The sequence below is a fragment of the Lathamus discolor genome, chromosome 6 (assembly GCF_037157495.1).
Source record: "Lathamus discolor isolate bLatDis1 chromosome 6, bLatDis1.hap1, whole genome shotgun sequence".
NCBI lineage: Eukaryota > Metazoa > Chordata > Aves > Psittaciformes > Psittacidae > Lathamus > Lathamus discolor.
In genome coordinates, this window is record NC_088889.1 from 28222968 (window position 1) to 28235571 (window position 12604).

Sequence of the window (12604 nt, forward strand, 5' to 3'; positions counted from 1 at the left end):
AACTGGAGAACTCTCCACCATGTGGTCCAACACTCAAGGGGTTTCTGAAAAAGATATTCTCAGATTAGTCTCCACATAGATGGAACTTAATCATCATTCCTGTGTAGACACCTGTGCCACAGCAGGTTATGACACAACTGACGTTTCTTTGACACTGGCAACTTAATTCCACATATACTGAATTGCCAAAGTTAAGCCAAGAATTGATGAAGTAGGAATGAGAGGGCTACTGACCTAGCACAACTCTCCCTAGTCAACCAGATACAATCTTACACATGCCACTGTAGCAGACCTCAGTGCATTAAATTAATCCAAGAATATGTTTTGTTACTAACTATTCTATGATTCTATGAAGTAACTGGGCTTGTCATTTCCAAAGGAGACAAGTTTAGGTCTGTCAGTTCTTCAAAATTCTTTCACTGACCATAGTATGATTTTTGTCTTGCAAAATGTGCTTCAGTCATATTTCAGCTGTCTTTGACTGTATCACATAACCACATCATTTGCTGGATGGCTCCCCAGGAAACATTGCTTCAGCTGCACCTTTAAAGGGTTCCACAATAATCAAACTGGTAAAGGAAAGCAAGAGAACAGAACTGATATAATTGCTATTTACATACGGTGAACAAGGAAAAAAAAAAGCATTGGAAGCCAAAAGACTGCAGTCTGTGTCCAGCTGCAAACATAAAATGGGAACTGAAGCCAGGCTCTGCAGCATTTAATGAGAGTTAAGCATCACACTTACCTACAGTCCTCAAATCAGTTTGGGCAGTTTGAATATGGTGCAAAGGAAGAGCTACTTTTCTTTTAAGATGATGGAATAAGGAAGAGCATACAGTGTTCTGACAAGCCCTTTCTCAACTCAGCCAGGGAACACTGTACAGCTGATAACATCTTGTAGCGCAACACCTCTCAAACAACAATTTTCCAGTACTTTAAAGGCTGCTGAAGCAACTACAAGGGCAACAAACAGTAGGTTTTGTTAGTTGGCTTGTTCTCTTTTCTGTACAAAAAGAAGTATGAGTCAGAAAAAAAGACCAGAGAGACCAGAAGAATGCAAACTGGGGACAGACTTTTTAGCAGGGCCTGCTGCAATATGACAAGGGATAATGGTTTCATACTAAAAGAGGGGAGATTCAGGCTGGACGCAAGTTAAAAATTCTTTACAATGAGAGTGGTAAAATACTGGAACAAGCTGCTCAGAGAGGTAGTGGGTGCGCCATCCTTGGAGACATTCAAGGATGGGCTGGATGTGGTTCTGGGCAACCTGATCTAGTTCAAGATGCCCCTACTCATTGCAGGGGGCTCAGAACAGATGACTGTTCTGGTTTAAGCCCCTTTGGATAGTTTGGGTCAGGTGTCCCGTCTCTGCTTCCTCACGGATGCTTGTGCCCCTCCTCAATGCAAAGCATGAGACTGGAAAGTCCTTGATCAAAGTAAGCACTACTTAGCAACAACTAAAACATTGGTGTGTTACCAGTGTTGCTCTCACACTAAAGCTGAAACACAGCACTGCAACACCTACTAGCAATGAGGAAAATAACCAGTACAGCTGAACCAGTGCTAATGACCTCTGAAGGTCCCTTCCAACCCAAACTATTCTATGATTAAATACGGACTTGAATTCCAGGAAATACATGTTTGTGAGGTGGGGATGAGAGAGAAGAAAGTTAGTTTGTAGTGTTATGGGATGGGGTTTGGCTTTAAGTACTCTGTGCTTCCAAGTTGTCTGCTTCCTGCAACAAATAAAGCTGATACATTTCCATATTATCATATGGAAACACATCAGGACACAAGAATGTACTATTTGATGATTTTACGCCTGTATATTTCCCCAAGATAACATCAAATCTGTGAATGTGCTTTTAAAAGTTTTAATATAAAATTATTCCAGATAAAACTAACAGATTTATTTCTATTTGTAAAAATTGCTTTACTGAAGACATTCCAAAACACAGTTGCACATGCACATATAAATCAGTAGTCACATGCAGCGTGTGCTTAAAAATAGCCCTCCTTTCAACCACACAGTGATTTGCAGGAGCAACAAAGTTTAACTCAAATATATTACTTGCAATCTTGAAAAAGGTTAGTTCCCTGTAAAAATTTGAGTCACTGCAGTAACAATTTTTCTTTATTTCCTGTAGAAAAATTTCACTTGCAAATTTTATGAGTTTGAATTGCAACACTTGTTCAGAAAACTGCAATACATCTTCAGGTCATAGGGAAAAAAATTAAAACTAACAAAAAAAAAAACAAACCAAGAAAAAAGCAGACATCACTTTTATGCTTAAGTGATTTAGTTCTACATACGAAGTCATTATATGAAAGCTTACCACATGGAAAACTGTCTTCAAAAGGTTTCTTGCTTTGTTTTAAATTAATACTTTTTATAAGTTAATAAAAAGTAGCAGTAATAATAAAAAGAAGTGTAACGAGGAACTTAAATGTATTTACATTTTAAGTGTGTAAGTGCTAGAAGGGTTCTGAAGAGATTCTACAGAAATAAGCTTAAAATAGAAAGGGAAAATACATAGAAAACAGTGTCCAAGCAGACACAGGAGTAAACAGGAGCACTCCCATACTTTACATTTTGGACATTAATTTTGTGGTTTTATTATTACAAGTGGTACATGTTCAAGGTGCTTCTTAGTGAATGACACTTGTGAATTGTCAAAGAAAACCATTATTCAGGAAGAACCACAAAGATAGATTTGTTTAATATCCAATTTATTTTTAACATTTTTACCCATAATTTAAAGCTCTTTATACTTAAAAATCACTTCCTACCACACCTCTTCTAATTTAAATAGCTTTTGAAGGTCCTCAAACAATTCTAGGACCAGCCATAAAAAGACAGATCACTTTACATTGCGTTTGAATAAACACAATGCAAACCACAGAAGTGAGTTTGTCAACATTTCTGACAACTGAACATTTCTCTGAACTAAAACCTGAATCTTTGTGTTAGTTTCTACATAAAACATACAAGTATATGATTTTAGCTTCTAAAACCAGATAATGTACTCTCATACTAGCACATTTCATTTGCAACATTCCCGAGACAAGTAAGGGAAGACTAGCAATGGCAAAGAAAGAGCCAGATCTTTTCGTGATGAGTCACAGACAGATACACCATTTTAAGACAAATATCCACTTAGTCCTGGAGTCTGTTACAGATACTAGTCATTACCAAATGCTTCACAAGAAGGAACACATAAGTAACAGTCAACTGGAACTATTGTAAGGTACAGGTTTTGCTGAAAATACATATTTGCATTGGGATGTAAAATTAAGAGGTAAAAATCTACCTATAATGTGGGCATTAGTGTGGAGCAGCAAAACAAGTAACAAGTGGCAGCATAAACAAACTCAAAAAAAAACTATTATTTGGTTTCTCCTAAAGCTTGATGACAAGGTCAGTAATTCTCTAAATATAAAAATGAGCCTAAGTGTAGATTTAATCTAACATTAAGTAATAAATCTTGCTTGAATAAAGAAAAAAAGATTTCTAAGACAATAACCCAAATACAGATTTATGCAAAGCCATGCAATGTAAATAAACATAAAGCTAAGTACCTATTAATTGAGAAATACTATTAAACCTCCATTTTGGAAAGCCTTCTAACCAATCCATCCGTATGACTGTTTTAATATCAGAGATGTTCACACAGGTTTTTATACTGCAAGAGTACCTGAAGACCCCAGTTAAGGCCTTACCATTCTAGATACTATCCAGCAATAGACATGCACAATTCCTACCCCTGGCAGAACAGTCCATTAAAAAAAGACATTAAAAAAAAAAAAAAACAGTATTTTTATTGCCACGTCTTCTCTCTTTACACTGTCCCAATTAATAAGACTGTTTAGAAAAATATCACAACAGAAAATAAAAACGGCTGGTAAAAAAAAAAAAAAAAAAAGCAAACAACCAAACCGAATCTGTGGTAAAAAAATTCTGTATTTCTAGAACCCAATCTTCATCAATCCCAAGATTTTAAAAATTGCCAGTGGTATGGGTTTTCTCTCTACTGGCAGCTTTGAACTTAGGGTTATTTACAAATTCTATAAAACTCTTCCAGCATTTATGCCATTTCCACCACAGTTCCCTATACTGGCTGTCTATTCCATGCAAACTGATTAAAAACAAGCATATTACTCCAATTAATATTATGCAGTACACCCCTGCAGAAGCGTTGGTGGATACGTACAGTGTATGCCAAAATTTGGTATTCTGCTTTAACATCTTCACTTATAAGCCTGTATATTTTACTATCATACATGAAGGCACATAATACTGAAAATGGAGCTGTAACAGAGTGTAAAAAAAACTTTTCATTTAAAATAGAAATTGTCACTTCTGATACTATTTTCCTTGGTGGAGAGACATTAATATAATACTTCACCACCATCTATATTACCTTAAAAAGGATACCTCTTAAATTTCCACCTTTCAGGAAAGCATATGGGTTCCAGTTATCACGGGTGAAAAAAAACAAAACAAAAAAAAAAAAAAAAAACAAAAACCCATAACGAGGAAACTGGTTACAAGCTAATTTAAATAAAATACATTTTAAGAATTGCACACACTTTTGTGCATCTTATTTTGGAAGTACAACACAGCTTGTTTCTTGAGGGCTTTCTGAAATCCTGTTTCTAAAAAGAAGAGTCTAACACTCTTGCTTGACAGCTCCAGAAGCACTGATGTCTGACATGATTGAAAGAGATGGCCTTTAATGAACTCATCTGAAGTGGCTGCTCTATGCTGAGAACAACCAGGGGAAGCAGCAAGAATTTCGAGACGCCCATCCTTTCTCATCACCATTTTTTATTCCTCCTCCACTAAGCCCAGGAGCTCCAAAGCCTCTGCAGCAGTAGATTTAACTACTGGTGGAGTCCCTGTAGCCACTGTGCATACTGCTGTACTCAAAGTGCTGCAGAGAGGATCAAGAACTTTTTGGGACAACTAATTTTTTAAGAAAAACTAAAACTGCATAGTCAGATGTGGCTAATGCTGTTTAACTGAACAAGAAGAGGTAAACAAGATTCTTCATGTCACTGCTTTAAGTGCAAATATTCATAAGATGTCGTTTAAATACCTGAAGAGTAACCCAGCCAGCCATATTTCTCCCCTTTAGAAACCAATAAAATAGCACTTCAGGAACTTTTAATATGTTCCTGTATACCTAAATTTTGATTTCTACAATTAACAGGTATCAAGAAAAATATCCATTTTACTGGACAGTATACTTCAGGATATTGTTTTAGTCACAGGACTAATCATATATGAGGAAACAAGTCTACAGTAAATAAAATTAGTCAGAATTAGAAATGCAGTTTTAAGTTATTTCTAAATATCGAGTTTTTCTCAGTTTATCAAAAACATCAAAAATCATAAGATTATGAAACAGTCACCCTCTCCTTCAACACAGATTCATTAATCATGTAATAAGTGGTAAAGTTTTTAATTCCAAATTTGGAGAGAACCAAATTAGTAAGAATATGTATCACTTTTCAGCTGAAATCACTTGATACACTCCCCTCACTTAGTCTTCATTAAAATTGATAGTATAAAAAGGTGAAACTAGAACCCTTTTGCCTGTAACTCTATAAAATTTACAAGAGATGGTTTAAATTCATGTCTCTTGCTCATTTTAACCACTGGCTGTTGAATATACATATAGCCTCCCAGATACCTTTACTTAGTCTGAAAAACCTTAGCATTTACAAAAAGCTGATGCTACCACTTGGACTGCAATTCCTCGAGTTCATTTTTCATCTCCATCTATGAGAATTTTTATTTAGAATCCCAGGAAAAAAGAACTACAATGTGTAATATAAAATTAAAGTACATTCTACTCAAGTGTATCAAATCACGATCAGAAAATACTCAGCTGTATCAAATATTTTGTTATAAGGTCTTAAATGAAATCTGAGATGCTAAAACTATGAATAAATATCAGCATCATATCAAGTAATTTTATTTCCTTGAAAGAAAGTATACTCTAATTAACCCTTTTACAGACAAAAACAGACCAGAAAATTCATGAGTTTAAGTCAACAATTCAAATAGCATTCCAGTAAGACAAATAATCACCGATTTTAATGATCAGAATTCTATAACTTAAACAGCTGGAAATGAACATAGCAGTGTTACCTCCTGGAATAACGTTAGCTTAATTACTTGGACTTCATACCACCCTGTTTGAGTAAATATAGTAGCATAAATCTATAACTTACCAGTACTATCACTGTCTTTGAAATGTTATGTTTTCCCATCCTGCCATACTCCATCAAACCTTTTTTAAGCAAGCAGGTTTATTTCGGGGTAGATTCCAATGACACCACTTTATTATTTTTAGACTACTTCAACACAGACAACATCTGGTCTTTTACTCAAAAGTCTGAATTAAAAGTTCCTTAGGAAAAATATCTTTGTAATTACTTGAATCTGTTTTGCACACAACAGTAAATGGTAAACAATCTCCCCATAAGATCCTCTATTTCCCCAAAACATACCATTAGTTTGCTCATCCTATTTCCTCCTTCTGTCCCACTGAGAAGGGGAGTGAGTGGTTGCGTTAAGAGTTTCGTCCTTACCCAGGGTTAACCTGCCACACCAGTACACGTGACTGTGGAAACAACCTTTTGACTTACTAGAAGCTGTAGGTTTCTTTTTTTCTGGGCTTCCTGTAACTTCCATTTCTGCTTCAGTGTCCTCACTGGCTGCTGCTGCTGCCTTTTTTTCTGCTGCCTTTCTCTTTTTCTAAAGAAAAAAAAAAAAAAGGAGAAAAAAAAAACCCAAAATAACTGAACTCAAGAGCAGAAAAGACCACACAAAGTAGAAAATATCTCACCCTTGCAAGGTATTCCCTAATTTTAAGCATTATTTCTTCACATAATAAAATGTCTCCAGCTGTAGAGAAAATGTATTCCTATATTAATGCAACACTAGTACTAAGCAACAGAATATTTAAAAGTTCAGTTCCCCCATCTGCAGATCACATTAGGAGTTGAAATCTGAATGTATGAAAACACAAGTTTTTATGATCAAAACCCATTTTTTTATTTACATGGAACAACTGTTACAAAAGGAGCAGTCTGAAAAATCAACACAAAAAACACTTTACCCAAAGTTGATGTTAATTGCTTTTTTAAAAAAGCAATTACACCTCATTAAATTCAAGTTTATCTGGATCCTTGCTTCTTAAGGCTTTGCACAGCTTAAAAGTAGCTAACACCCACTGACAGTACATTATTATTCTTTTCTGATAGCAGCTATGGGTTCTGTTCCAAAGAGAGGTATTTGGGAAAGCTGAACTCTATTCAAGGTACATTATCTTCAAACCTCTAAATGGATAGAACTGTTATTATCTATTACAATTAATCTCACTATTGCAAAATATTCTTAAGGTAGTTATGGAAAGATTATTTTTTTAAAGCCACATGATTTTTTTGCAGAGGATGAGTTGACCTGTATCTATATCCAACATAGATGAATGCTGGAAGAGTTTACCCTTACTATTTTCTTTTTTTTTTTTTTTTTTAATTGTGTGAGACTAGAGCCTTACTAATACAGCTTTAAAAGTGGCTACAACTTCACATAGCTCATGAGAGAAGGGGAGAGTGCATTACATCCTTCCTTTCCAAAGTGTTGCTTCATGATTACCATCTAAACCCTGCTGGGCTGAACAGATTGGTTCGATAATTACATACAATAACTGCAGTGGGCAGGTAACCCTCAGCTGGCACAGGGCAGCTCCCCTGTGAGAACTTCCATATGCAAACTGCACTGATGGAGTGCATTAGGTACATCTTTCCTGCCGGTGCACAGGCCTGATTACTGCCAGCCAAGACTCCAAGGTTAGCATGTCAGCAGATTTGTGATGCATTAGGCAGGAATAAACACAGACACTTTTGTTCATTCTGACCAAAATTAAGGAGGACTATTTCAGCACTGTACTGCTTTTATAATCAGAGATAATGCATTCCTCCCAATTGTACTAAAAAAACATTTTAAATGCTCATCAAAAACAGATATCCAATACATGCTGCAGAAAAGCAAAATACATTTATCTTGTTTCCAAAGAATATTTAATAAACAGTGGTTTCTTGGTGCACGTGAATTACACAGAAGCAGAAATCAGGCAGCATTCACCTGACAAAAGCAACACCTGCACATCTGAAGCTGAACATTAGAAGGGGCCACAAATCATTAAGATCCATATTTTTGCAATTTAGTTTGCTCCTAATATTTCCCAGCAACTCTTCAGGACTAAAGGAAAGATGTGGTTCTTGTCCTAAATAATTTTATCAAGAGCTTCAACACATGGTAAGGCTAGCTTCTTGTTTTGCTAGAACTATTATAAAAACCCACACACACAAACCATGCATGTACCATATGGGGCAGGGGTGAAGGGAGAGGGAACTAAAAACCCCACAGCCTCCAGCAGAACTGTGGACTGTGTTTTATTTACTTATATGTCTGGGGAAACTTGAGTCATGATACAAGAAACAAAATGTTAACTTTCAGTATAGCAGACATCTATGCTATGCGCCAGATACAAATAGTAGAAACTGACTGAGACTCCAGAACAACCATGCCTATGTTCAACATATAATACACATCATGGCTCAATTAGCTATATACAAGCTGAAAGCGCAGGAGACTCCTACATTTTAAGAATTTATTTATGCAGAACCTAGAAATACCGTCTCCTAGCTATGAAATAACATAACCTCAGAACACCAAACAACACTGTTTTAAGAAAGTATTAGGGTGGCTCGCCCCTAAGGAATTGAAAAGTAGGTGTTTTAAGACATGTTGAGATTAAAAGATCAGTACAGCCAAAATGACATAAATACTCTATATAAGAGGTCACTGTCTTCTCAAGGGCAGATGCCAGACTGCATTTTTCTTTTCCAAATTGGATATTAAGCATGCCAAAAAGAAATTCAGTATGTGCTAGAAGATACTGGCTTTCAGAGGCAAGATGCTACTGATCAATGGTAAATTATCTTTACGGAAAGCATTTTCCAGCAGAGTTTGGAATTTGGAGCTTATTTTTAAAACAGCCATCACATTGAGCTTCCTATCACAGCTGAAAATACATAAAATTTTAACTAGTATTCTATGTTCTTCCTTTCTTCCTCTGTATATCTAAGAGTCTAGCCATTCTTAACTAGCCCAAATCATCGTCTCTCTGGGAAAAAAAACTACTATAATGTGCTCCCAAACATGTAGTCTGGGAAGGGAGATACCCTGCTTAAGAAAGACCTTCTTTCCAGTCATTCTTGAAGTGCAAAATACACACTTGAAAGATGGACTGACACCATATATTATTCTACTCTAGACTATACCACAGATGTTACAAGGCCTAGAAAATCCATTGTGGACTGAAGAGTCATCTGTCCTGGTATCTGGTCAAAATCAAGCAGGTTATGTCAACCTGATTTCAAGGAAAAAAAACTTATTCTGTTCAGACACTCTAGCAGTACATGGCATGAAGTAGTTAGCATGGTTCCTCAGAGGGTGAGGGGGTTTTCTGGTGTTTTTTTGTTGGTGATGGTTTTGGGTTTTTATTTTAAAGAAAAGAAAGAAATCCCATGTTAAAAAAAACTAAGTCCTAATTGATGCTGGTAAGCAAGAACCTGCACAAAAGTTATTATCTCACCTTTTGGGAACGGTCTTGACTAATACTGGCTATCGAAATTAGAGTTTTGAAGTTTTATTCCACTGGAAATGTGCACCAGCAATCTCTGCTCTACAAGGACATTAAAGGTCACAGATGTTGGCTCTGCAGCAGGCCAACTTATTCAGCAAAGAAACCAGTCAACCATTAAAAACAGACTGGGTTTTTTTCTCCCAGTATACAGGTCTCAAGCCATGTTGATCCATAGGAGGCACAGAAGAATGTACAGAATCATAGAATCGTTAGGGTTGGAAAGGACCTTAAGATCATCTAGTTCATTATGCTAATGAACTCTCCTTTAGGACAGATCTTTAAATCCAGTTCAGCAAAAAATATTAGTACAGAGACAATGGCTGTACGATTTTAGCCAAAGTACTATTTAATAGGGAAAAAAAAAAAAAAAAAGCTGTCATGTATTGTCAGAAGACTTTAAAATCCTACATTTTTTCTCTTGTGCTTTTTCCTTATCTTTAACGCACTGCTGATCAAATCAGTAAACAGGCAGAATTGTCATACTATTGTCCTATAATTCTCAGTTCCCTGGTTCATGCTAAAGGAACCAACAAACTGCCCACCTGTTATTAACAAATGTAAATAAACAAGTAATAAATACACTTTCGTGTACAGGATAATATTTACGGTTCCATTATTTGACCATTTGTGTTGTTATTAAACCATTTTAAAACACTTTCCTTAAGGCTTAAAAAAGTTCTTACACGGTACTCAAATGGGAGTCCAAATCTAGAGTTTAAGGCTTCTTAAATAAAAGGAATAAAATACCCCTAGACTACCAGTATAGTTCAGACTCATAAATAACCTATTGGATTACAGTGAATTCAACATGTGAATTCCACTTGGCATAAAGATGTATACTTAAAACTAAACTTTGAACTAGTCACAAAAATATGAAATGAAACCTAAACTTATTTTACCTTACATGCATTTTGATCCACCGGGGATTTTAGCAATTTAAGGAAAATAAGTAAATTAACAGAATGTTAAGCTGATCAAATGTCATTACAACTATGCATCCTGCTATCCAAGGTATTATATATTATGAAAGTACACCTATAAATATCTTTCTATATTAAGTTTTAATAACAATTAGCGAAGTTAAATTAGAGAAATCATGTGTTAAGAGTTGAACTTAAACATTTCAATATATACCTATTCTCTGCTTGATGCAGTTATTACACTTACTTCCAATACTGTAACTATTTGGCTCAAAAATGCATTAAAAGCAGACATAATTTTTTAAAGTAATAACCTTTTGCGTGGGTTTTGTTTGCAAGTCTCCATTCTCTGACAAGCCAAAGTCAAGTACTCCATCATCTTTTTGCCCAATGGCCTTAAGCCCTTGCAGAAGTATTTCTCGGAAATGCTGATAAACAGGTTTCTCTTCATAGCTCAGTAGTTTCACCTTTTCCATGTATTTGGCTATTTCATCTAAAGAAATAGTACCTCGAATTAATCTCTATTTGAAAACATTTTAATTATTCACTTTTACCACAAAAGAGTCAGAAATTATGCATGCACTACTGATGCTATTTTTTCAAATGGCTATTTAAAACTCATAATTATGACTTACTACAACATATTTCAGAAAAAAATGATACCAAGGTTCATTACCCAATCATGACAGCATCACTGTTTTTTACATGTTCATTGCAATGAAGAAAAGTCAGTTGTAAAAAATGTAACAGGCCAATCTTCACCAATTAATGATTTTTTGCATGGTATTTCTTATATCTGTATTTATAAATGCTGAAAAGGAAACTCAGTGTTGTCTCAGAACTTCATCAGTTCAAGACTGAAACAAACATTAAAAGAAAAAAAAAAAAAAAACATGAAACATTTGACCACTACAAGAAAAAAAAAAAACAGCAAAAACTCGTCTGATCTGATCACCAGGGGTAGCTGCAAGTAACTAAATATTTAAGATCCCAAGAAAGTGTATCTCTAATAGTCAAGCTTAAAAAAAAAAAAAAAAAAATCTACTCAGCAAATTGCCAATGCAAAATAGAAACAATCTATACTGTATTTCAAGTTTGCTTTACTTCATACTTTGAATCTCAAATTCCATTGTGAAAAATAAATTTACACATCTCATGTTTGCAAATACTTTATACTGTCTTTAGTAAGAAGCAACACAGTGACTGAAGTTTATGTAACTACAGCCAAGAGGAAGAGTCTAAACTTCTCTTAATCAACAATCTAATTCCTGCCACATTGTTGCTTTGATAAAAGCAGGAAGAAAAATAGGTACAAACTTAAGTAAACAAGGAGGACTTAATGAAGCAACAGATTAGAGTACAATGCCCAAGACAACCCTCTCAGGATGTGACATACTGATGACAGTATGACAACTCCTCACCTTCTGTAGCAACTGAAACGATCTGGTTTTATTTGAATGCAGAGTAGCATGGCCTTCCCTTGTACGCATTGAACATGCCTCACCTTAATACAAATTTCAGAGCTTCCAGCTACTGTCTAAAGTTGTCTACAATCTGGTGATGGGACCCAAACCAATTGATGGATTTTATTATTTTAAAGAAAAAGGACACTAAACTAAATTATTATAGAATGCTTACCACATGGTACAAAACAGAGTATTTTAATTAAAAATAGCACTTCTTACTTGGTTTGTTTTTGCCAGGAAAGCATTTGTCCATCAAAACTGAGATATCTCTACAGCTGAAAAACAAAATTATTCAAAATTAGGATTTCTTTCAAAGTTTGGATCTTGCCATATTCTGATCAACTTCCCAGGCACCTAGCTTGGGCCTGTGTCAAAGACGGGAAACACTAACAGACCAACATTTGCTATGGCTTAGTACAGCCATTTTTAGGACTGCAGTATATTTGAGACACTGATGAATGCCAGGCAGGCTATGTGAAATATGGTCAAGTTT

The 12604-nt window shown here is 35.4% G+C and overlaps 1 protein-coding gene across 1 annotated transcript in view; it reads right to left on the minus strand.

The window, feature by feature from the left end:
* VRK1 (VRK serine/threonine kinase 1) overlaps positions 1-12604 on the minus strand; it is a 35445-nt gene that overhangs the window by 5243 nt on the left and 17598 nt on the right. The window contains exons 10-12 of the mRNA XM_065685441.1: positions 12331-12386; positions 10960-11138; positions 6658-6766 (exon numbers count right to left, since the gene is read on the minus strand). Of these exons, the coding sequence (XP_065541513.1) occupies positions 6658-6766; positions 10960-11138; positions 12331-12386 (344 nt within the window). The remainder of the gene's footprint in view (positions 1-6657; positions 6767-10959; positions 11139-12330; positions 12387-12604) is intronic.